Below are 27,080 nucleotides of genomic sequence, written 5' to 3'. Positions count from 1 at the left end.
TCATACTAATGGAAGAAAAAAACCTTGTTTTCACTGACTTGTTCTATAAGTGTTTTTTATCTATATGTGTGTGACATTGGTGATTTTACTAATAACCATAGGAGAGCCCAGTTATCTGTAGGCTGTAGAAGCCTCTGTGAGCTTTGATAGTAAAATTTTATTTCTGAGTTGAGTTTTTAATTTGAGTAATTTTTGATGTAGCAAGAAAACATGTTCTCGTTAAGAAAGTAGCTCATATCTTCTGCTGTATAATGACTTGAAAGGTAAAGATAACTGTTAAAAATAATTGTTAAAATCTATTAATTATTCTGAAATGTTTGATGTGTTCGGGTTTTAGCTGCTGTCTTATTATAACTGAAACACTCAAGGAAATATTTTGGACCCGAAAGAACAAAGTGTTAGGACAGGCAGAAATTGCTGTTCAAGAAGACCAAGATCAGAGGGAGAGAACTGGGAATTACCTTGGGTCAAGACACCATGCACAGTTGAGATATGATGCTGAGCAATCAACAGGAGTCTGTCCTTCTGACATTTAGGTTAATTTGAATGCCATTGGTCCACTTTGACATTTTTCTGGTCATAAGTATGTATTTATTACCTGTCAATACAGTGACATTTTCTTTGTGATGGAAAGGTCTCAGGTAATTTGCCAGATGTCAGAAGTGTATGCTATTTTCACTCTTGGGCAGAAATTTTGCTTTTAATTTATTTCTTTGCCATTTCTTTCATAATTATTGTTAAACTCTTTGCTGAATATCTGAATGTCCTGCTGCTAAAACAATCCAGGAGCAATTGCAGGGTTTGTACCATTGTGCCCATGCTGAAATTCTCCTGGGATATGAACACTTTGTGAAAAGGAAACTAGAAATATTTTTCATTTTGATTGAACTTGCTTTCAAATAACTAGATTAATTGAAGTCTTTTTCCTTCTTTTAGTCTTTCTTTACATGTTCCCTTCTGTCCTTGCCAAAGTTCTTCTAAGGAGCTTCTTACACTGCCTTTTTTCCCTTTCCATGGAAGTGCTTACTACTATTCACATGCAATAAGAAAAAAAGAAACCAGAAAAAGCAAAAGTAATTAGTAGTTTCCAAAGAACAATGTCATTGCGTTGATGCTACTTTTTAACACTGAGGTATTTAATTTTCCTTTCCAATTTTCTCATATTTGCAGGTAATTAAAGTTAAATGGCTGTGACAATACATGATATTAAATTTTCTTCCTTCATTTCATGACCCCATTCTCTAGATCTGTACTCTGCTCACTGACTGAATTTACTTGCAGCACTTTCCTGTTGTATTAATTATTAAAAGAATAGTGCTGCATAAAATATTGATCTGTTGCCTGACATTCATTTTTGAAATGTAAGCAGAGCAAGAGAGATATTACCAGAAATAGTTTCTGGATCTTTCTTTCTCTAAATACAAAAAATTACAATGCATGGAAATTAACAAAAAATGCATAGTCATTTTATGAAGTGCCAGGCATGCCCTGTATGACTTGCACTTAAATATAATTATTTTTATGTAACATAATGACAGTATTATGTCATTTCTTAGTTATAGGTAAAAACCTGCAGTTTCAGAACTGAGACCATAACCAGATGGTATTTCAATTATTTGTGCAAAATATATAGTCCAAATATTACTAGGTCAGTCCTGTCTTCTGTTTTGCCTTAGCTGTTAGGACTTTCCTTTCCTTACAATTCAACCGTTAGCTCTTTTATGTAAGCCATATGGGTCAGCCTCAGGTGCCTTCTTTTACAGGAATTTGAGCTATTACTTCCAGATTAGAACTACAGCTTGTCTGCACTTGGACTTTATTTCAGTTATCTATTTTAACTGTTGACCATACTATTTTACTTTCTTTAAGGATAGTAAGGCCTTCTGGTTTTTTTTGTGGTGCTTCTTGTGCTTGTAAATATTCATACAAGAAACACAGGGGAAACAGTGAAGGAACCTTGATTTTCTTTTATCCTTATGTGCAAGAAAGGTTGGCATAATTCTTGTTTGCTTTTTTCTCTTTGCCATTGCCATAACTTTTTTAGAAACATCGCACAAAAATGTCAGAAGGAAGGTGCTCTTCCTCTTATCTTGAGTACATCACTTACTCTTTCTGATTTGTCTCCTGCTTCTCCATCATCCATTCCCTCAGCCTTCAAAGTGCTTTACAGCATTGGGTAAACATCATCTTACAGATAGACACCTTGGAGCTCAGAGAAGGAAGGTGGCTTGCCTGAAGTGATTTAGTGAGCTCAGGTTATTTCCTGACATCAAGTTCAGTGTCTTCTCTTTCAGGGAAGCAGGGTTTGTGCATACAGACTTTCTTCAATCTCCTTCCAGCACTGGAGACTGATACTTATCTGTCACTGTCAGCAGCCTGGTCTTGGCACCTTAGAAACTGCTCTTTTAGATAACTTCTACTGATGATGATTTTCATTAATGTAAAAGTTCACGGTACTTATCTAGGAAGTTCGATACTTTCTGCAGAGCAGCAATACTGAAGAAATTACTTCTTTTTTAAAATATATACTTACTGTTTACATCTTAAACATTAAATGTAGGCCTGAATATCCTGTTTTCTTCTTTTAAAAGAGAGGTTCTCAGGTAGGCATAGGTTTATTTTCCAAACTTCTTTTGGGGTGGACACTTATTTCACACAATATGTTTTCCATGCATGGTGTAAGTGGTGACAAACATCATGGAAATGGTTTGAAACATTGTGGTTCTGTAATTTTACCCCTTCTGTATTGTGTGTAACATTCAGGATTCAAAATATGCAGATGGGCATAAGCATCTGCAATAACTTTCAAAAACAGTGTTTACTTTGGTGATTGTTCTAAAGTTTGCAGGTGTTTGTATTACCTCATTTCACAATCTAAAAAGGAGACAATTTTATTTGACTTTGCAAGATGTAAGAAGTGCTAAACTGTTGAATTCTCTTAGCATCTTTGAGAAGATGCTAAAAATTTGAGTTCTAACAAAAACTGTAATGAGATTCCTGGTAAAAACCCTTCAGAAATGGTTGCATAGGCAGCAGAAGGGCCTGTTGTAAGTAGTTGTGTAGAACAAATGAAGTGCTAAGGAGGCCGCTGCAAAGTATTCCATGTGTTTTTGTAGATCTTTGATTTCATAGTACATTAAAGAGAGAAATAAATAGCCTAAGGAATTATTAGGTAGTTGTTGGACTTTCTCAAAACAATCTGCACACGTGGTACCTAAGTATTTTGAATTACCAGGTTCTCCTGCAAGAAAAATTGTGCTTTGGAACCTGAATTTAACCTTAACTTCAGTATCATGTAAAGATGATCAATATAGACATATAGATTGGATTACAGATTTATTTAGAAAAGTGAAATATCTATTTTGGTTGCTATTTTTTAACTTTAGTAGGTATTTAGCTTGCAATTCTTTCAACTGTTTAATAAATGGAAGTTTCATGTTTCTGTATCAAATTCTTCAGTCTTTACACAAGCTAAATTACAAAGTAGGAAGCTTGCTATGTGAGAAACTTGTCTTCCACAGATAAATGATGCTATTGGTAATGTTTTTTGTTTACAGTGCTTTTTTCTGCCCTGGTTCATTTACCATAATTTTTTACATGTGGAAAATGTAATGTTATCTTCTACAATCATAAGAGCTTTGCGTTTATTCTGATTTACTTTTTAAAGGCAGTATTTCCTTTTTATGTTCATTGCTTCCTTGCCCAGGCCATGGGAAAGAATCTCTGTTGAACAAATCTGGCTGAAGCACTGTAGGAGCACTCTAAAAACTTAAAGTTTGTCAGGGGTGGGGTGGAGAAAATGCATATGGGGGGGGGCAAATTTCTTTTTATTTTATTTTGTTTGTTTTGTTTTTTTTTTTAAATTTCTGTAGGAATGTGATGTAAGAATCTCTGTCTGTGAAGGACACATTCATTTTGCAATTTAATTTCTCTTCCTGTCAATCAACTATGTCTAAAAATGAAAGCAAGGAACACAGTAGAGAAATACTTTGTACAATCTGAGTTTTCCTCATTAAAAAGACATTTTAAAAGAAAGGTCAGAACATTGTGAAACACTACTAATTTTTTTTCCCCAGGATGTATTTGTGGCATTCTCAAATATTTTTCTAAATATTGAATTACAGCATTTTTTTTCTTTCAAACTTATTTATATAGCAACAGGAAAGAGACATAATGAAATACAGAGGTGACATTTTTAAAAGAGGTGTCATTTGACACGGTCATGTAACAAAGAGACCTCATGTAGGATTATATTCAGATGATGAACATGAAGTCATTCAGTGAGTAGCTCTACTGATTTCTTCTGGACCATTTATCTTTTGCATGTAATACCCAACAGCAATAAAATTTGGTTCTTAAATTGTTTTGGTTCCAAAAGCAAAGAAAGAGCATTCTTGAAAGTGCATAGAAGTTTAATGTATTTTCATACATTAACAACATATTTGATGAAAGAAATTCTGGGCACTGCTTTTACACAGGTGCGTTTTGTAAGAGTGTAAGAAGGCTTCTGGTTTTGACCTGAGAAAGAGCTAAACTGAGTTGCAGCTCCGAATTCAGGTTCTTCTACACAGGCTGAAAGGAGCATAAGTAGATAGAACCTACACACAGCCACTGTTCAGCAGAAGCAATTATGCCGCTCTTGCAGAGACAGAATATTACATATTTGTCACTGTTCCCATCACCACAGGAGAAATCCTGAGGCTTTTTGTAGTGATAAGACTCTGGCATCTGACCTGACGCCATAAAATGCCTGAGAGGAAGCATTTGTGGGGTACCCAAAGAGAAATGTTTTGAGGTTCATTGGAAGTTGTCTGAAACAATATGCAAAGTAGCTTGTCATTTCGTAGAAATTGAAAAAATTTCTTCAAGTTTACCTGGAAGTCACAATATAATCTATGACTTGTTTCACCATTTTACATGGAACATACACAGGAATGTCATGGATATGCCTAAATATTCAATCAAAAGGTATGCGAAGTGGACAGAGGGTTTTGTGACATCTCTGTACTCTTTCAGGCTATCCATTTATGACAGTTGCATGGCAGTTATTCCCTCCAGTATTTAGAAACAGAGTGCTCTTAAGATGTCACTTTAAATTAAAGCCAAGATTTTGAACAAAATAACTTATTTATATTCCTGATTTAAATTTCAGTAGCATGCTGAGAGTAAATTTACTCAGGCTATCTTCACTGTCACAAAGGTAATTTTATTTAACTGCATGAAACTTCTATAAGATATAGAAAATAGTTTGTTTTGGCTTACAGGTAAAAGGTGCTTGTGTCAACTGGATACTGAGTGGAAGATCTTTCACCTGCCTGACACCCTTTTCTGTCTGAGGTTGTTTGTGCAGTAGCACACAGAGAATGCTCTTCCTCTTCAGCACCTTAAAAGCAATTTTTTTTTAGTTTCTGGAATGATGGGCGAGATGGCAGGATGTGGTTCTACTGTTTCTGGGGTTTTTTTGTGCCTTCTGAGTTTTTGGGGTTTTTTTTAAATGGCTTATGGTATTTTTTCTGGAAGATATTTATTAAAGTAGCAGTACATATGAACAATAACTACTGCCTATGTTAAGCAGCATGACGGATGGTACTTGCTTACTTCATTCTCTGAGAGTTGAGCAAATTAATTCCCAAAGAGAAATTCAGATTTTATAAGGACACTATGAACAAAAGTAGAAGAGGAGAGGATCTTAAAATAAGTACTAGGTTTTTCATAGAAGCCACAGAAGAATATGTTTTTCCTCTGCCTGTTTTAAAGTGCCTGTAGCCTAATTGCAGAAAACAGGACAGACAAAATCAAGAATTGTTGAGTGTGCCTTGTGAGACAGGTGCACTAACTTTATAGCCTTTCTGTGTTCTTGCGGGTGCACTGTTTTCCAAATAGAATTTTGCATAATGCTGGATTCTGTTTGGAGAATAAAGCTAGTAAGAGTAATGATGAAGGAACTGGCATCGAAAAGGTAAAAAGATAAGGATATTGACATTGAGGACTGAGGGTGGCACTTAAAGCTTTCTGCAAAAGCTCCAGTCCTAACATTTAAAATAAGAGCAGAAATCAGTTGCCTGTCTTTACTGACTTAAATTTCTAAAATTTCAAACAGCAGGTGTTTGACCCCATCAAGGCAACACTTTTGCTTCCATCAGTTCTGAATGGCTGAACAGGATCAGCTGGGTCATCACTTGCCTGGGGCATCTCCAAAGAGGCCCATGGAAGAAGAACTCCGGCCTGAGAAATACTGAAGGGTCACTATTTTTACTGTGGTTCAGATCCTTTGTAAATGCTCAAAGGCTGTAGCATTTGCTAAGAGGGTGGTGCATAGGCAGAGAAGCCAGTGTTTATTGAGTTAATGTAACAGTTTGTGAGAGCTGCTGACATTCAGGCTTTTGGAAAAAGACTCACTTGGTCTTGAGTTACACATAGAAATGAAACCTTATTGTATGTGTTGCTTCATGCTTCTGATGGCTTGGAAACTAAGTCCCCAAACTCTCTTGCACTTATGAAGAGAATAGATATGCTAATTTCAGTGTCTTGGCTAAATTCCAGTGAATAATTGCATTCAGCTTATCTAAATTCCTCTCTCTAGTTTAAATTGGTTGAGATAGTTTCTATCTTCTGTCTTATGCTATTGGTTATTTTGGTGAGTGCTGTTAAGTAGACTGGTGCTTTTTCAATTTGACATTGCTGTATTTTGTTAGTAACTGAAATTATTCCAAAATGTGCATATGATTTGCAAATTACTTTGACAGCTAAAAAAAAAAGTAAATTGGTTGTATCATGATATCTTTAGCATTTTATGGAAAAGTGGTTATAAAGTCTCATGATTGTTGTTTTGAAATGTACTTAGATAGGGTATTTATGTATATTCATGCTGAGTTTTTGAAGCGTAATGTAAGGGGCAGATGATCTGATTTTGTTTACATTAACTGTGGGGGAACATTTCCGTAACTTTGAATTAAGCTTGTTCAGCTGCATGTGACATATACAGGTGACAGACGGAGAATTAATCCATCTAGGTAATGCAGAAGCTTTGGTAAGACTGTTGCAATACCCTACCTGAAACTACTAGCTCCACAAAAGGCAGGGCAAGTTTTAGACCTCTTGGCTGAAAATGAGAGAAGTTTTCCTCCTACCCAATCACATTTGAGAACAGTAAATATTTCATATATATAGATGATTTTTTTTCAAGAAGATATTCTTCCCATGTCTGAAATATGTATTAACTATATTAATTCATTTTGTTTTCTATATTGTTTTGGAGTAAAGAGTAGAGTAAAATGCACGTTTGCTGAAAGAAGCCTAAGAAACAAACTGTAGAAGGGCATTGTCCTGGTTAGGTATTCTTCCTTTGATCTCCACCACTGTGCTGTCTGTCTGTGGTGTTTTCGTCTCATCCCAGTGAATATGTAATTTTTCAGAAGAAAGAATGGGGACCACTTGTTTCCATCCTCTTGCTCTTCCCAGGAAAGAAGAAATTTGGTTGCTGCTGCTGTTGCTGTTAGAAATATAAGGTTGCCTTTTCATACTATGTCAGTTGTTTGAGAGCTGCACTTACAGACTTTTTGGCTCCACAGTGTAAGGTGGAGTGCAGGCAGCTTTTCTTCCCCAGAAGTTGTCTTGCAATTATGAATAATTTTCCTTTCTCTGGACTGCTGATGATCTTAGAAGTTTTTCAGCATGAGCCCCAAAAAATGAAGTATGGAAACGAGCAGACAGAACTATTCCCAGCTCTTACAAAAAAAAGCCTTGAGGCACTGTTGTATATGTCTAAGGAGTGGGAAGCCAGTGTGCCTGCAGGTAGTCCATGAGGTGGTTTCTCTCAACCTCTGTAGAGAAACTCTATGAAGAATGTGGCTGTCAGTTGTTGAGAAATGTGGGTATGTTTCTGCTCTGCAGCAGGATACATGCTGGAGAAACAATGGACTGAGTTTATCCTCGTTGTTAATACCTATCTAGGAATTTCTGAGTAGGCACTAAAAGCTCTCTGCAGCATATATGTCTGTATACTCAAAATAACTAGCTTTCCTACTCTGTCATGATGGAGACCTATACATGGTTCCCAATAAAGAAAGCATAAAAACAAAGAAAACTTTGAGGAACAATAAATGAAAATATTTCATTTTAATTTTCTTTTGCATTTCACTACATACACTGATGTCCAAATTCTACATTTTGTCTCCTAAATCGATTTATTCTCTTTTTGATTTTTCGATACCAAATTGAAGAAGGTAGTTGATAAAAGCTAGTATATATCCACTAGCTTCGTTCTTGAATCTGTCGCGGATCTGTTCCCCAGCATGTGGACTGAGTTTGCTGTTGAATATCCAAGTAACTGTTAACATCTTTCATACAGTAGATAAAATTCTACAGTATAACTATAAATCAAAGATTGTAGCCTGTCGGCTTCCAGTGTAGTGTAATAGCAAGCACAATCTGCTAATGAGGTGCTGGATATAAATTCTTCTCTTTTGACAGTCAGAGTACAGAGCTAGAGACTAAAGACTCTTGAGTTTGCAGACATGGAAAAATCAACTACTTAAACTATGTTGGCTTTAAATATATCAGGTTCGACTTTAGAGTAAGTAATAGGCATTCATTGAGTAATATGTCATACATTGTGCCAATTCATTTGCAGAAATATGCTGAATAGCTGCAGAAAATGAAAATGAGTTTTAAGTGGAGATGACCATTGAGTTTGCAGGAAATTACTGTATATCATCACCTGTAACCATTACCTTGAAATATCTAAGAATAGTAAGTATGTTCAGGAAAGATACATTTATATGTGCTTTGAGACCACTGGTGCATTTTCAGTTTAATTAACAGTTGGTAATTGTATAACCTGATTAAAACTACATGCATTGCAGGTAATTATTATGGTAAGCAGCCTTAAAATAGCAAAAGCATCGATCTTCTCTCAAGGGGGCAAAATGGATTTTGGAAGATGTGATTTTAAAATTATTTAATTAAAATGACACCTCCAGTATTACAGGTGTGAAAAGAATACAAATGTATCTTTATATAATGCAAAAATCATAATGCTGGTATGCTGTATTCTTTACGTAACTAGCATGCATTCATCTTCTCAATTTCTCAACCCAAGTGTGTATTCTTTGGCTGTTGAAAGTGATCTCTCCAACTATCTAAACAATCCTTGTTGGAAACTTTTAAAACATTCTGAAATGTGCATGTTTTGGTCCTTCGAGCCTACCCAATCTCAATATCAGCATTTAAAAAAAAAAAGGTTTCCTTTGATAAACAAGTTAGGACCTTCTGTCACAAAGATACATTTTTCTGTCTTTTCCTATATTTGAGTATATTGAACTTTTATAGCTAACTTATTTGTCCTTTCCAGAATGGCTTTCCTCTTCTCTTGTTGCCTTCTTTTTACTTATTTATTTTTAATTCCCATTACATTGGAATCAGGTAAAATATTGGAATTTGATCTTACTCATTCATGTTTCTTCAGCAGCTTGGAGTTTCCCTTTAATAAATGAGAGATCTTGAACTTTTAAGAATGGGTGATTGCATGTAAAAGAGATGAAGGAAAATAAAGCATTACAAATAAAAGCAAAAATGGGAAAAGTGAAGAGGAAAAATACTGAATGAAGTGAGGAATGCTGAAAAACCTCTGGCAAGCAGAATGGGAGCAGTATCATGATGGCCATGGGGAACAGTCACTCACTTTTTTGAGAAGAAGGAAAAATAAAAGACAATTGCTGGGATGAGATTTAAAAAAAAAAGAAAATTGACTTGCTCTCTTGTAATAATTCCTCAGGGTTTATTGTACTGTACTATGATTTTCTGGAAAAGAAACTGATGATTTTTGGTTATGAATAGTGACGGTGTTGCTAAAACATTAACTTGTTTGGCAAATTATATTTTAAACAGAAGTGGAGGTGGAAATTTTAGAAATAAAGGAATAATATCTGAATTTTCACACAAAGTCTAGTAATGTAAATTCTGTGATGTTTCAACTGCTGTTTATAAACTCAGTAAAAGATTTTGGAGCTGATAAAACAGGCAGTGTAGTGGTTGAATTAAATTTCTTTTTCTTAAAAAAACTTTAATTTGTGAGATAGTATAGAGTCGTTATCACTTGAGGCAGGGCGAAAAAATCATTTTTAAACATGATTTCGGTAAGCAAATAGTTCTAATCAGTGACCTAGTACATTATATGAATAAAAGTAGTTTCTAAAACTCTTTCATTCAGAACTTGACAAGTAATATTTAACTAAGGTAAATAGTGTTGGCGATGATATAGTCACTCTACATTGTACAGAATCGTGTGTGTTTAGAGTGTGCAATAAAACAAGCATAGGTGAATAATCTTATTTTTGTCATAGGATATCTATGGCAACTGAAATTCGTTGCTAAAACTGCACTCAGTCTTTCTCTAACAAACAATTTTATTTTCTTTACATGTTTGTACAGTAACAGTTTGTGCAGTTCTTGTCTCTGATGGTAACTTGCAGGTACTACAGTATTGTACTAAACAGTAGCATAGGGTCCTTGGCTACTGGGAGACAAAACCACAAAAAGGAAGGAAGGCAACTGACCACAGAGGGGAAGGGGCTGTGTTTTGCTTAGTGTAGGGAAGAAGTATCTTGTTTGCTGTACTGACCTGTTTATTTTAGTAGAGTTTGCTATTTTTCAGGTGCAGTTAAAAACCAACATTTCAAGTCAATACGTGATTCGTACACAACCAACAAACACCTGTCTGTCTACACTTGAATGTGCAGCTGTTGCTCTTACTATCATGGAAAAAAATAAGAGTATACAAGAGGTACGTAAAATTAAACACCTGAGTTTTTCTTTTATGAATAGCAGAGGGACAGTGAAGGTACTTAGCTGTTAATTTGACAGTCAAAATCTTAACGACAGTGTAATGTTTTTGTTGCATAGCAAACTAAAACAAGAATGTACCGATAGAAACTATTTTTCTTCAGATATTTATTAATTCTGATATGTTCAGATTACTGTGACTGTTCCTTGTTGTGTTCCAAAAGTCTCTATAACTATAATACTATAACTATAAAACTATAACTATAGTTTTCCTATTCTTTATTCAACATTGCTGTCAGATTGCTGAGGGAACTTGTTAGATACAAAGGTCTTGAATGATTGTTTTGCTATTGCTCTTCTAAATATGTTAAATTCTAGTACTTTTCTATGCTAAATTCTAATTTTTGTTTCATCCCATAATGGAAATAGATTGGCTCTTTTGCCACAAAGAGTTGTCTGAATATAAACCTGGACAAGATTCAGGGCTAAAAATCTTGCTTTGATGATGTTTAAAGTACCAGTTAGGGTCAGATCATGTCCTGTAACAGATTGTATTTGGTGCTGCAATGTCCATGAAGGCTGAATGCAGACTACTTATCTTACAGACCAGTTTTACCCTGGTAGCCCATTTTGTGTATGGAGTAATAAATTGGTTATTGGAAACAACTGCTACCTTCCCAGCCCATCTCCTCAGTTCCTCTTTTTCCCTTGTTGTTTTGTTTTGTTTTGTTTTTTTTTCTTTCCCTTCCTTTACTGGTCTAATGCTTTCCCCAGACACTTCCACTTTTACAAGTTTTCACTGTGCAGTCTTGCGGTTCATTCATCTCAGGATTTGAGTTCCCCTTGTGCTGTACTGGTTACTCAGTCTCCCTTTTCTTTTTCCCTCTTTTTTCCATTTGTCCTTTCTGTTCACTGTTTCTCTCTTGTACCTTTTATGCATTTTTAACTCAGCAGTCCAGTTCCTTCTTTCCTTCTACCTCATTCTTCTTTCCCATCACATTCTCTCATCCTGTACTACTATCTCACACACTACTTCGTGTAATTCTAAGTATGATGAGAAGAGTGACTCAGATTCTCTTCACCTGTACATTACTTGTTTTAAAAAGTTGGTTTATAAGGCAGCAAATATATGCTGTGCTTGTTACAATACAGAATAAAAATCTGTAGAGATGACAGTTGGGGATTTAGCTCAAAACAAATAGAAGTACTATGGTGTATATTGCAGGGCAAATAGTGCAGAGATGCACTGTTGTAGTTATTTCTTCCTGTGATGTTTTTCTAAGTTCACTTGACATTTCTTATAGCAAAACTTCAAAACATAGACCATGTACCAGGCACATGTAATATACTAAATTGTACAAATGTAACATGCTAGATTGATTTTCTTTTTTTAAATGATTTTCTTTCGGGTATTTCTTAACTATAGTGTATTGAAAACTACTTTGGTTTATGTACTCTGTTAATTAACTGTAATTAACAGTTAACTATTAACAACTATTCAGTTGCTGTAATGTATGGAATTTATATGTTGCACTCTTATGTTACTGAAGTTATACTCAGTCTAAAGTATGATTAGTATTTTGTAGCAATGGAAGATACTAGTAAACTTGGCAGAGATTACAGCCTATAATCACTCTGATGTCTAATTTTCATGAAGCCAGAAAAGCATGATGATTATTTAGTTGATTAGTGATTTATTAGTACTGAATAATGTGGCAAGCAGTGTTTGGAATGAAATTTTTGTTCTGGGTCTTGAAGGCTTTGTGCCATTGAGTTTCTTGTGCGTTTTCCTAATGGTAGATAAAACCTGAAGCCACTTAAAGTCAGAAGAGTTTATTAATTTTGAATGGTACATCCTATAACAAATGTTAGGAGGCAGTGTATATGTATGCACACCTTAAAATATTTTTTTACTTCAGTTGAGAACCAAATTGTCATAGAAACATTCAGATATTTTCACCAGTCTCTTCATATTCTAATAGTGGGGAATAGTATTACTTAGGTACCATCAGTTGAGGCTCTTGGGAATTAGTAAAATACCTTTGGATACAACTTCTTAAAAAGGAAAAGTATTTCCAAGATGTGAGAAACTTAAGAAAATTTGGAGATTAGTATCAGTAAAGTCTCTATGTCTCTTACATAGGATATTAAAGTATTTAACTACCTTTAAATTTATGGTTAACTTCTTCAGTTAAGATCTGAATTTAAAATTACAGGGCTGACAAATGCCATTGAGAATAACTGGTGCTAGATTCTAAAAAGTTTCTTTTAGTTAGCAGTCAGGTAGGATTAATTTCCTTGTTAGCATGTGTTGGTCTTGGAATATTTACTGGAGACAAATAACGATTATCCTTTTTGATAGATCCGTATTTTTAAATGATCCTCTGAAGTCAAAGCACAGCAAGGTGATCTTTGACTCTCAAAAACCCAAAAGCTGATCTAGTTGGAGACAGGCAATTGAGTATATTACTGCATGGAAAGTAATAAGTTATTTTCTGCAAAAACTAGACAGCATAGGTGATCTGAATACCCCCTCACTGCTAACTGGAAGATAAAATGCTTTTGTAAGCCTGTCCCACTGACCTCCCGCACTCCTGCAGCCATGGAATGCAACCCACTGGATTATGTCTTCCTACCAGCCAGCTCACAACTCTTAGGTGTCACTGGAGGAACTTGGAATTTAACAGTTCTTGAGTTTAAGTTTGTCCCAGGTCAAAGAATACTAATTGGACATTAGCCTTTTCCTTGCAACTTGTGATCCCACTAGTCGGTGATGGAAGAGGTTATTAAGATAATGTCCTTCTTAATCTTTTGTTGCTGACATTAGTAATACCAATTTAATAACCCTTTTGAAAAAGACCTACGAGTAGTTTTGCAACATAGACCCAGGTCTGCAATCTGATTGTGTGCCCAGAATGTAGTACAGAAGGGTCTGTGAAAGAGATTTAAAGCTCATCCATGTATTCACTACATTCTAGTATCCACCCTGGGATGCTTCTATCCCTCTTCATCAGATAATTAATATTTTGGTACTTGATTTCTGCCTACTAAAAAAGGTTCCCAGGTCAAAAATTGCTTCTGCAATTGACATAGTGTAGAGTATGCCACCTTCATGTCCACTTCTGTAGCACTAGAGAGTCACCTCAACATTAAATCAATTGCATTTAGAACCAGACCGGGACAAAGTGTGTCACCACAAAAGAAAATATAGCTCAAATTGGAACTCTGCATAAAGAAACTTTTCTAGAAAGTTGTGTGTCTTTTATGACAGTGTGGCTATCGTATGCTTTTATGTTAAAAGAATGTTTTTGTTTATTGTAGAAGTTAAACCTGTGAAAAATTAGAAATACTGACATGAAAGTGGGTTTTATATATTTACTTTTTGCTTTGGTGTGCTAGGACAATGTTGGCATATTTTTCCTTCGTTAGGACTTCTGTCTTATTCAGGTCCAGGGTGAATGTTTTGCTAGTGTCTAGAATTCCCAGTCCTGTATTCTGTTTTATCCCTACCACTCAGAATTGGCCCAGCCTACTTTTCAAAGATAAAATTGTCTGTTTCTCAAAGGTGCTTCTATAAATGCTGCAATAGCCAAGAGCTTCATGAACATTTGTGCACTTTTTTTATACCATCTCTGAATTAAATGACTGCTATTCCCGGCATATAAGATGGCAAATTGAAGTCAAGAGCCATGGAAGTTAAAAATGGGCACTTAGTTTGATGCCCAATATAAGTAAGTCACTTGATTTTCCTGTGTGCTCAGAAGAGTCACATTTTACTTGGTAGAAACTCAGCTCCTGCTGACTGCAGTTACATTTGTGATTGCTTTACACATCTGCACATGAGGCCCCGTGATACTGAGTCAGGCAACCAGAAAATGAAGAACCTGCAATTAGGAACCACTTGAGATAAATTTGGTTTGTGTGGCTTCATTAGTCCTACATGATATTGCTGAGCAGAAGCAAGGATACAGTGCAGTCTTCAGGATAGCAATCCAACTGCCTTGATCATGAGTCCCTCCCCTCTTTCTAAAACCCTGCCTCAAAGTATTTTCATGCAAGCACAAACAGCTTAGTTATTGTTACTTATTTTATTGCAGCTTGTTGGCTGAGCCACAGTAATTGATTGTAGTCCATTGCTAAGGTCAAGTTAAAGCCATAACTTACAATAATGTGGCTGGGGCTGAAGCCAGGATTGAGTTAGTCCAAGGAGAGGAGTAAGGGACGACAGCAGGTAGGTGGATGTATGTCTGCTATGTGGCTTCTTTTTAGTACATCTCTTATTCAACTGTGCCCTCTGTGTCTCCAAAGGTTATATTTTATCAGCATTTATCATCCAAACTATATTTTATCAGCATTTCTAAGTAGTCCTTGAATACAAAACCTGGAATAATCGATGTCTCTAAAATAGCTTACTAAAAGGTTGGGGTTTTTGTCTCCCCGTATCCCTTCATCTTTCCGCAGACTATACTCCGTCCACTTCAAGCTTTATGCTCTTTCCAGCTTCAGCACGGTGCCCAGATCCATCACAGCAAAGAGCATCTTCTCAAAAATGGCTTATACAACAAGCCAATGCCAAAGAATAAGCGCAAACTCAGAAGAATGGAGCTTTTGGTGAATAATGTTAAAATATAAGAAAACTGTACTGACAGTACAGTGGGATTTATTTGCAGTTAGCAAATGAATATGAAACTGAATTTGATCCCAACAGTTGACTGTACTGTAATAAAACAGCTTTTAGGCCCTTCATAGGCAAGAGTTTATCTACCAATGTGACAAACAGTAATGGACAAGCTTTTTCATTTTTGCAGTAGGCCAGGTGCCTTTGTTCAGGTGATAGAAGATCATTCTCATTTCCTATAGAAAAGAAGAAGAAAACTCTGAGCGTAATTTAGAGTTATGTTATCTCTTGGGCAAGTATGATCCTCAATATGACTGGATAAATTTACTTTGGAGAAGCTTTTATCAGTATGAAAAGACAAGGAATATGAAAGTAATGGAATGGTAAGGCCTCAGCATTTAGAAGTATATTGAATTTCTGCTGAGCATTTTAACTTCAATATCTAATTACAGTAGGTTTTCAAACTGTAATTCCTTATATTACTTAGTTCAGATGAACATAAGGCATGGTATTTGTACAGTTCTTTTTAACTTGGAGATTTTTATTTCTTATATTATTACAATTCCTTTTCGTAAATTTATATACATTTTACAATGCAGTCGGGTTTAGTTTCTCTCTCAGACTTAATTTTTAAATTAAACCTGCATACATTTTTACCAGAACCTGAACACTTCCGACTTAAAACAAAAGTGAATGCAGAGAAATGCATTTTGGAAGTATAACTCAGGTGCTTCACTTTAACTTGAGCAAAAACTACTCTTCCACAGAAGGGGACATTTTATGGTTATGAATATGTCACACCTATACCCTGACATACAATGGTTATGATACTAAAGGAATTAACCATACCCAGTGTAAACAGCCCTGTAAGAAATATGATACAATGATAAATGATTATGTCTTGATACAACCTACTAACATGATTGCAGATCCATTAGATTTACAGGTCTTCTTTAACTAGCTCTTCTCTTCTAACAGTGATATAACTGTACTTCTTTCTAATGGGAATCACTAGAAGTGGAAGAATTGGGTATTTTTACAAGCTTTGTGAAGTAATATTTTATGATCTGCAGGAAAAAAAAGTGAAATAAAGGTTTTGAAGTTCCTTTCATGTTCATAAACGCCTCCTTCATGAAAGAGATTAAAATGCTTGATGTTTGTCTTTACTATCGGTTCCACTCCAGGTAGGAACATGGAACTAATTGGGTACTAATTAGTCTTAGAAAAAGATATTTTGTCTTTAATTTGTGAGCTGCAAGGCAAGAAACTACAGAAGTGGGGGGCGTAAACACAGCTAACCAATATATTAACTGAAAGCATTTCTGCAATTAACAAGAGAGGTCAAAATTAGGTCAGAGATTAGCTAAGGAGTTTTAGTTAACCCTGAGCTAATAGTGACCTTTTGTTTAGGCATGGATTAACAATTTAATTTGTCTGGCTATGTTAGCAAAGTTTATATAACCTTTTTCTCTTCCCCTGGTCTAGATAAATCCTGTATCTGTCGCTAAATTCAGCAAACCTGAATTAGTTTTGACAAATCTGAAGCAAAACAGTCTCATGTGATTAATGATAGCGTAGATGCACTTTTGTTCATGTTGGAGAAGAGAAAGGGCATGTTTATTCCTGTAGCAAAGCATAGTGCAGCAATCTCCAGGCTGGCTTGGAGTGTGAAGTTGCAGTCTTATGCAACTTGTGTGCACAGCCCCGTGTGTGATGCTGCCTCCAGTTCTGGGGCTGGCAAGGCTCGTCCTGGGCTGGGAATCTGTTTCCCTTGTGCTCTGGGACACTGTCCAAGCATTTCTTAAAGAAACAAGGGTATCAGTTAGGCTTTACTGTTAATGCCATGTTTATATATATGGAGGATGTTCACATTTAATGTTGTATATGTTAATTTAGTTTACCTTATTTTAGATTCATCTACAACAGTAGTGTATCTTTTGACCTACATTGTGAAGATTATTTTTCTAGACAGAAGGCTAAATGCGTCTTTTCATAAAATGTGAGTTTATATTATGGAGAACAGAAAGAAATTTGCATTACAGCCTGGGATTCACAGACATCTGCAAAATGCCTTAGAATTACAGGATCAGAGAAATAGTTGTCTTAATTGAGTTATAATCCTACATTAAATACTCTTGTGCGTGCAATCTGTTCAGAGTTTTCATGTTTTTCAGCAAAGGACAAATTGAATACAGCTTACAATAAGCACTTTTTAGTTTTGTTGATTCCTCCTCCTCTTCTAATTTTACTCCTGTGGCTAACAGGATTTGTAGGAACTGATGCTGGATGCATGAAAGCCTTTAATTGCTAATTTCCTGTGTTGTACAGTACTAGATCAATCACTATGCAGCAGTTGCTGAAGAAATGAAAAACAATTCATTGCAAACCTCCAGGCATTTTAATTTTTGAGTTTTTTGTATGTCCCATCTCAGCTATACTATAGTGAACATTTAGATGCAACACAGCAGTCATATGAAGCTCAATTTCAGATTTGTTCAAAACTATTAAACACAAAATACAATACTTTTTTGTTACTTTTTTGGTGGAACTTGCATGGCTTTAGAAATATACACAATATAAGAGGAGAAGTTCAGAGAGTTTGTTTTCAGGTCTTGTGGATTCAGAATTTACCTCTAAATACCTCAGACATGGGTACTCCAAAGTCCAAATACTTCTGAGGAAAGTTGTGCATGATGAAGTAGCACTCTTTGCTAGCAATTTCATTAAAATGAGTTTTAATTTGCAGTTTTATTTTTTGCCGTAGTGGTCAATCAGTTTCATTTTTCATTTACCAAAAGATTAATGAGTCAAACCCACCAGTCTAACAAGATACTGATTAAAAGGAAAGGAGTGTGTTTGCTTCTAATGTTTGATTCTTTGTCCTTGACCACTTTGTACTTTGGAATATTGCTACCAAAATGAAATCTGCCTTCCATGTGCTCCTATGTCGTGCTTTGGGGAACTGGTGACGTGGATAGCAGGCCTTTGAACACATGAACACATGTAAAAATTTTACAAGGGTAGGTGTTGTTAAGTCTCTATATTTTCATAATCTGTAAGACAAAGTTTAAGAAAAAAGACAAAGCTAGAAATCTTTCAAAGTAAGAACACAACCTTCCACACACCTTTTGTTTAGAAAGCTTTCAAATTAAAAGTGAAGAGATGCTCAGGACAAACATAAATTTATTTTTCTTCAAGATTTTACTTCTATTGCTTCGTAACTCCATTGGAATTCCAGCTGGAAGATGGTGTTACCATACTACCAAGAACTTACTCTTATTAGTTTTTCTGTAAATAAAAAGAAAACTTTTCAACTGACTTCAAAAGGGGCAAAAATTATTTTAAGACCAAGAGTTTTCTTCTCAACTGTCACATTAGATAAAAAATTGTTTATGGTGCATTATTTTCTACAACTTCTCTGCTTGAATTGTTTTGAAATTTAATTAAAAATTGAACTTTTTAAAAAGGATAGTGGTTCATGCTTTTGTCCTGAGGTTTGTATTTATTATGCCTACATACATGAATGCACATAAATTATATATTTCTTTCTGCTTCAAAGCAATAAAAGATCTAATTTACTGTGATCATGTGCCACTGTGTCTCTACAGAACTGGATTTGTTCATATGCGTTGGTATCACAAAGAGGTAAGCTTAGTCCTTTTTTGTGCCTTTTTAACACCATTCGGTCAGTTAATGAAGAGATATGGTTTTTCCTATGCCATTTGAAGAAAAAGGTTCCTTTGTTCTCTCTTGAAACCTGCATGAAGCCTAAATTGCTGTGGCAGTTTCTCCAGCATTTCCGTTTAGAGCTCTCTTCTTGCTTTCTGCAGTAGTGGCTAACTCCTGTTTGCTAGCTCACAAACATGCACATCTTCCCACACTCTAGCATCCCCCAAGCGCTGCATCTCCAGCTCAGTGCCCTACTAGGAGTAATGATCTGGACATCCTATGTCTCACCCACATTTTTTCCTTCCCCAAATTGTTGTACTCAAGTTAAAAAAAAAAAACAACACGCTGATTCTGTTCTCATGCAGCCATTCCTCATCTCCCTGCTACAAAACCTGTGCTTTAGGGACTTCCATGCACCCGTAGTTACCAGGCTTGTTCCTTGTGTCCCTTGTCACAATCCTCCAAAGCCTCAGCACTTCATATCCTGAGAGCTGCTGCTTTTGTGGTGGGGAACAGATGACAGGGGGAAGTAAAGAGTGGAGAGGGAGAGAAAGGTCTGTGTTTTAAGAAGTTGAATAAGAGACTTAGATAAAAGTTGCTTCTGTTGCTAGGGTATGGCTGCTGTAAAGCTTGATACTCATCACTATGGCTTGATGTTTGCTTAATACCAAGACTGTCCTAACAGTTCCACTTGTTTGTGGAGTATATCCTAAGGCAGCTGCTTTGTTCTACTGGTTTAAGATTCACTAAATATTTCTTTCTATTTCTAAAAGATGCTAACTAGTTTTCTGTGTGAGAAGGTACTTTTATCACTAAGCAACAGAATAATTGCTATACCTATGGGGCAGCAATGCTTGCAGCACAGCTATGGCTTAAGTTGATGTATATACACCACTTGATCTGGTTGGAGCATGCATACTGCACATCCTCTGTCATGAATGTAACAGGCAGCAGATGCTCAATTGGAAGTAGCTTGAACTATTCTCTCTGCCCATGTAAGTAATAATTAAAAACCTCAGTAGCTGTAACAGACCATATGCTATGCTGTGGCCTACTGTGTCTGTAAGGACAGGTAACATATTTTAGCTTTTATAGCTGAACTGAAACTGGGACTTTATCTGGCATGTGAAAGATTGCTTTGGGCTTGAATGCTAGGATTTACTCTCAATAAAGAGGTGTACCAAAGATTTACAGAAGATTTAAAGTACATTAAGACGTACCTACTCCTCTATGTTAGTGGAACAGAGCAACTTAGAATATTTGGCAAATTAATAATATATAAACCGTTTGCATACATACATGCATGTAAATATAGATCATGTGTTTACAAAATACATAAGTAATTACTATAAGTTATCACCATCTTTTAAATATTTTTTAAAAGTAAAATTAAATTTCTATTTTAAAAAAGTGAGTGGTTTTAGTTCCTTGTTTTCCTTTTGTTGCTGAAACGATCATATATATATCTCAGATGTGTAGATAATAGTAATAGTAAATTTCTAGTGGTTTTTTTATATGGCTTTTTAATACATTTTTTAAATGGATGTGCTGAGAAATGGGTCATATACTGGTTGTGATTAAGCATTTGCAGAATTGAGGTCATTTACATTAGATTTGAATCTTTTCTGTAATTATTGGCAGAAGGTAATGAGGAAAAAGTGATACTGTAGTGTATTAATTTATCAACTTATGGTACTTTATTATACTTGAAGTAGTCCTCTAAGAGATTTTAACTTTGCACAAAATCAAGTTCACTGTTCTTTTCAGGGATTGGATAGGATGTCTTGCGTCAGTATGCCAAATGTGGAATCAGTATTGTGAGGAATACTGAGTTTAGATTAAAAGATAATTTATATAATTTTCCCTAGAAAGGTTATGTGGATTTTCTTTTTCACCGAGGCTCTATGTTTTTTTCCATTTGAGTGTAATGAAGTTATGCAGAACTGGAATCTTGTTCTGGATTGGATTGGAAACTGGCCATTCTGTTTCATTCTGGATTGTATCAATAATGGATTTGTTAATGGAAAGTGCTTGTAGTCAGGTATTAGCCAAAAATGAACACTTACAGTTTGTGACCCTTGTCTTGTTTAAAGTTATTTTCTCTCTTCTTCTTTGAGCAGGCATTTGTAGTAGACAAAATACATACTTCGGTTGATCTTGAAACAGTTGTGAGATTCTTGTTCTGCTTGGCTTTGTTCACCTGTCTCCCCCCAAGACAGAGAGCAGTTCTCCTCTTTGGGATTAGTGCTGCTGGTTTCCCTGTGATCAGTGAGAGCTTCACATTTTTTAGCCATGCAGGCTGAACTTACACCTCTGCCTGCAAAACTAAATCATCCCTGCCTTTCTGTTCAGACAGCAGTCATGTTTCCTTTTTGACCCTGTCGTCACTGTGGAGCCACGGATGATATTTTGCAGAGCTGTTCTGGCACTGTTGGGGCACTATGTGCTTTTGATATGAGGAAGGAGAACACGGTGTGAATGTAAGTTTCTGTTGCAGTTACTGTTCACTAAGGGTTTATTTGAAATGGAAAAAATAAGAAGTCAATATTTGTCCAATGATAAAAGACCAAATATGAAAGAAAACTTTTAAGGACCAGATTTTACACCTTGCCTAAGAGGAGGTAACGGGAGGTCCTCGCCTATGTGCCCTTCACAAGGTGCAAGGGAAATCACAGCTCTTCTGTTCAAGGGAATAGAAGAACAGTTCCTTCTCTCTATCTCTAGAGGCATGTATCACTTCAAAGATGGAGGGAAAGGGGCATGACTATTGTATAGCTCAAAATCGTTGTAACACTGTAAATTACCGCTATAAAAGTGAATCTGTGGATGGATGCAGCCTTTTCTTTATGATATGTCCTCTTTTAAGTTTTTAAGGGCTTTACAGCAAGAGGAAGTTAAGCATATTTAAAAAATCAAACAAGAGAAGCATTCACTTACCTGACAGAATTGTTTACCTCAGACATGAACTGATCTGAATTACTGTTGTTGTTTTCACAGTGTGTATGAGAAAATGATATGTAATTCAAAGTGATAACAAAGTTTGGGGACAGGAAATTGGGTGTTTCTGGTTTTGTTTGGGTTTTTTTGAGGTAGCTCTAAAATTCAGGAGGAAGGGAGAAATTATTGGAGGAATTGGACTGAATGGGGAGACAGGTATGAGTTACAGAATCTGAGAGTTTAGACTCTGTAATTTGCATCCGCTCTGACTTCCTAGCACTTTCAAGTCAGAAAAATTGTAATGTGAATGCTATAACCTTTCAGAGAACTAACTCAGTCTTCGTCTTTATATTCTGTTGAAATTCTAAAAAAAGGTCCTGTGCTGCCCTTTGCAGAGGTATGAAGTTTGCCTTTGTGAAGCTTTGGATAAAATTTGCTGATTTGGATTGATTTCACTGCAAGCTTTACAGTAAGCTTTGATATTTTGCCTGTAAAATACTGAGTGTATTCTGCCTCCAAAATTGCTGAAGCAACCATAGAAGATGGAAGCCTAGTTATAGTATTATAGCACTTTGTATGTCTCCAGCTTTCATAATGAAACATCAGCCTCCTGAAATAATTGTATGAATTGTGTCTGTTCAATGCCAACAGCTGATTTTCATCCCCTTTATAAGTTCATCTAAAGTTGCAGTCATCCTGATCCCTTTATTTTGAGAAAATTACTAGTTTCTAGAAGTAGATGTTTGGCAGGTAGTTATTTATATCAAATTGTATTTATATAAAAATGTTATTCATATGTACCTATTTGTATTTATTCACTGATTTTTAGTAACTTTGTCATCTGCACATTTCTGCGTTTCCCACCTTTTAGTCCAAGGTGCTGTTTCTGATATGTGGCAGGTAACAGACGTTCATGAATAAATCGTTCATATACAATTTCTTTCTTGGGGAAAAAAGTGCGGTACTTTCGATTAACATTGGAACTTAATAAAGGGGAAAAAATAAAATATGACAGGAGTGTTCTGTTGAATGATTCTTCCAGTTAAGTTGATGATTTCTACAGGGGAATGCCTCATGAATAATTCAGATAAGATGGAAGCAAGTGCCTTGCTGGCCAATGACTCAATGAAAAAATCATGTTGGAACCAAAGCATCCTATGTAAAATGCATGATAGTCTTAATGCTGATGTTTAAGTATTCATAAGTTTTGTCCTGTAGGATAGCCAGAGATGTAGTAGGGTTGAACCCCAAACAGCATTTGTGTGTATCGCTTCTGAAGCTGTCACAAATACTATGTTGTAAAGTGGAAGCAAGTGGATGGTCACTGTTGCCTGAAGTAGCACCAGGCTCCAGTTCTCAGCAAGCTGAGCTGGCTTTTTAAAGAGAGCGTGGTGACAAAATTTTACAGATGGGTATGGAAAAACTATAGGGAAGGAGCAGGTACTCCACTCTATGTTGCTCTCCTTCCTGAAGAGTTAAACTTCTTTGTGTAAATAATCTAAACGGGAAGAGAAGCAAGCTTTAATAGAAATCCAATATCTTTTAAAAATGAACTATGGTAGCTCATGTAAGAAATGCATAGTAAATACCAACTGTTGTGTTTTAGTTTCCATATTTATTAAACAAATATATTTGTTGTGCAAATATGCCCCAATTGTGAATGCAGCCTGTAGATGCTTGAGGTATATGGAGAATAATGAATGTTATCTGAGAATCTTTGAGGAGTTTGCTTAATTTCTGCTTTTTCATTGTGGTGCCAAAACCTGCTAACATGCTTGCTTTATGCTTGAAAGGAGTTTTGGAAAAGTTAATGGGTGAATTGTGCCATTCCTATTTATCTGTTTCATTAGTACTGTTTGGTGAGTCTGGCATTCATCCTTTGCAGTGAGTGTGGCTATTGAAGCCCTCTCTTAGGTACAGCTGGAGACTGCTCCTTTTTGTTTCTGCCTTACCATCGTCATGGTTTTGTACACTGGTATAAGGGCTTTGCTGTAGCATGTAAAATTTGTTTCAACATCCCAGAGCTGCAAACGTGTTCTAATGTGCAGTGGCATTCAAAAGGTCAATGCCAGACCTGGATAGCTACTGCAGCAGTTTTTACCCCTTCTTAAATAAGTTATCACAGAGGCACTACCAGTGTCACTGATGGGCTCAGCTATGGCCAGCGGCACCTATCTTGGAGGCGGCTGGAAATGGCTCTGTCTGACATGGAAACAGCTTCTGGTGTCTTCTCACAGAAGCCACCCCTGCAGCCCTCCCACCTCCCCAAACTTGACACGTAAACACGATACAGTGTACATGCATAGCTGCAGGACAAGGCTCCCGTGCCGAGACCAGCACACACATGACATGAACACAGATCAAGGAGAAAACTGCACTTTTATTGAATGCAGAGACGACTGAAAAGTGGCAGCTCCAGGGGATCCAGGGCACCCATGGCATCTTTGTGCTTCAAGAACAGTGGGCAGGCACTTACCCAAAATGGCCCAGAGAAGCCTTGGCAAGGGCCTGTGCTCAATGCGACCAAGTAAGGCAAAACCTCCCTGGGGACTGGTACCGACCTCCCCAGGGGAAAAAATTCCTTCCTGACTGCAGGCCCAGGGCACCAGAGGCATCTTCATGCTGAAAAAGAAACATCTAATTGCTGCAAGAGCAGCAGGCACTCACTTACCCAAAACGGCCCAGAGGAGCCCTGGCAAGGGGCTGTGCTCAATGCTGCAAAGGAAGGCGAAAAACCCTCGGGGCCCAGTGCCAGTTTCCCCCAGGGGGAAAAATTCCTTCCTGACCCCAGAGCTGGCAATCGGCTGTTCCCTGAGCATGTGAGCAAGACCTGTGCTTGCTCAGGTCCCGTGGGGTGGTCACACCTACCAGGGATGCCACCACTGCCTGACACCTTCCCTCCCGCAACCCAGATCCATCTCAGGGGCTTCCAAGAGTGGCAAAAAGCCCCCAGACAGATCAGCCTTGGGGGTGAGAATCCTTCCTGTGCCCAGCAAGACACCAGTGGGTGCTCCAAAGCACTGGGGAAGGAGCTGGCTCTGATACCCCTTGCAACATCTTTGCAGCCCATTCCTTAGTGCCGCTGCCACTGGCTTCATGGGGGATGAGGACAGCAAGTTCTGCAGTGCTCCTCAAGCACCGAGAATGCATTCCTATGGTCTTGGCAGGCCACCAAGCCAACCTTTGCCTCTGCTATCCAGCTGAAAAGGCCTGACAGACGTGGGCACCTCCAGGTGTTTGTGGCACTTCTCCTCTCCCCAGGAGCCTGTCTCCATTGCGTGAAGGAAGGATAAAGCAGGATTTCCATGCAACAGATGCAGCTTTGAACATGGCCCTGCCAGGAGCTTGGACTGCAGCGGAGAACCGCCAGCAGCCTCGAGTCTTCCCCCCTCAGCGTCTCCAGTTAATCCCACTGGCCCCTCAAGGATGTCCTCTCCCATGCTGTGGGGTGGCCCCCTGCCAGCTCTGTCCCAATGATGCAGCCTGGCAGGCTGGTGGTGGGGCACAGGAGGATGCCCCTTTTATCCTGCCTGGTCATGGTGATGCTGCATTGCTGGGTGTTGGCTCTGTGACATGGGGTGGTGAGCCCCCCATGTTGCAGTGGAGGCTACACAGGAGGAAGGCTTTTGCAGTTCTGGCCGTGGGGTCGTCCCTGTGCCCAGGGTCTGAGGGCTGTCCCTCCCCTTGGTGGCCATGCCCTGGGCGCAGCTGGGGCAGCCTGCTGGGCTCCCTCCCTGTGACCCTGTGCAGCAGGCTCCCAGCATAACCACAGCAGGGCCAAGAGTCAGGTCACAGCCTGGCCCTGGCCAGGGGCTTCTCCTGCTGTGCCACAAGCAGCCAGGTAGCTCGTTAGCTGAGGGCAACATTGCCCGTGCTTTTAGCCTGGAGGAGTCCAACAGAGCCCTTCCCTGCTAGGACCTGGGGAGACCCCCTTCAGCACAGGGCTAGGGCACTCCTCCTGCAAGCCACACTCCCTCCTCAGGGCTCATCTGAGCAGAGGACATCATCCAAAGTCTTGCCGTAGCATGAAGTCCTTGCAGTGATCTCCTGCTCTGCTTGTCCTGTTCATAAAGCTCAGTGGCTGGACCAAGGAGTGTGGGAAACACCCTGTCCAGCCTTGTATCTCTGCAGAGTCAGCTTCCTGATCAATGGCCATGGCCTGGGCTTCTGCAGGAGAGGGCAGCCAGTTCCTCTGGCACATGGAGAGCTGCTACACTTTAATGCAATGCTTCAAGCAACAGACCACAGTACATGTCACTGCATTGAAGCTTCATGCTGTGGACCCAGCTGAGACCTTGGTCCTTGAGCAGAAAAGCCAGCCTGAGAATGCAGGCCAGCCCCTTTGCGACTGCCACCTGGAACCAAGCAGCAAAGATGGTGTCAGGCTCATTTTTGTTGGGGCTCCCCCTTGTCCCCATTGCACAAACACCATCTTGAATTCTCCAAGATGGAGAAGCTGTGCAGCGGCCTCCTTCTTGTTTCCCTCTCTACTCCCCCGCAAGCTGCGAGTGGCACAGGAGGGGAGCGTCTCAGGGTGGAGCAGGAAGCATGGAGGAGAAAGGGGGGCAAGTAGGTGACGTGGAGCAGGACTTTGCCCACCTGCCTGGTGCACCATGCAAGTGCCAAAGCAGACCTGGATGGGAAGAAGTGTGGGCATGCAGAGCAGCAGGTGCTGGAGGCAGCTCTTAGTGCATCCCTGAGCCCAGAACCAGGGCACCAGTGGTATCTTACTGTTGCAAGAGCAGCAGGCAATAACTTGGAAAACCCAGCCTGAGAAGGCAGGCCAGCCCCCTTGCCAACTTCTACCTTGCACTGAACTTCAAAGATGGTATGATAGACCAAGTTGTTCCTTCTGGGATTAGAGCCTGTCATCTACTGAAGTTAGAAACATGTTTCATGCCTGCAGTAGTTTTCTCTAAGCTTTTTGAGTTCACAGCTGTCCTCCATCTCCGGGGTGTCCCTTGGAGAAGTCTGTCTGGAACTGGAGCATCTCTCCTGTGAGGAAAGGCAAAGAGAGCTGGTCCTGTTTCACCTGGAGAGGGAGGTGATTGTCCCATTCTGTACTGCACTGGGG

General features: G+C 38.1%; 1 protein-coding gene across 2 annotated transcripts in view; it reads left to right on the top strand.

The window, feature by feature from the left end:
- Positions 1-18,984, top strand: part of DTWD2 (DTW motif tRNA-uridine aminocarboxypropyltransferase 2) — a 107,456-nt gene extending 88,472 nt beyond the window's left edge. The window contains exons 5-6 of one of the 2 annotated variants that reach the window (XM_087741798.1): positions 10,655-10,783; positions 15,244-18,984. In XM_087741798.1, coding sequence (XP_087597924.1) covers positions 10,655-10,783; positions 15,244-15,414 — 300 coding nt within the window. In that variant the 3' untranslated portion in view covers positions 15,415-18,984. Of the gene's footprint in view, positions 1-10,654; positions 10,784-14,879; positions 15,009-15,243 lie in introns of those variants that run through there. The other variant, XM_087741799.1, reaches the window with a different exon arrangement.
- The last annotated feature ends 8,096 nt before the right edge of the window (positions 18,985-27,080 follow it).

Source organism: Nipponia nippon, unplaced genomic scaffold (genome assembly GCF_047370975.1).
Source record: "Nipponia nippon isolate SJK-2023a ecotype South Korea unplaced genomic scaffold, ASM4737097v1 scaffold_8, whole genome shotgun sequence".
NCBI lineage: Eukaryota > Metazoa > Chordata > Aves > Pelecaniformes > Threskiornithidae > Nipponia > Nipponia nippon.
The sequence above is the reverse complement of the archived record's forward strand: the minus strand, read 5'-3'. Positions and strand labels throughout refer to the sequence as shown.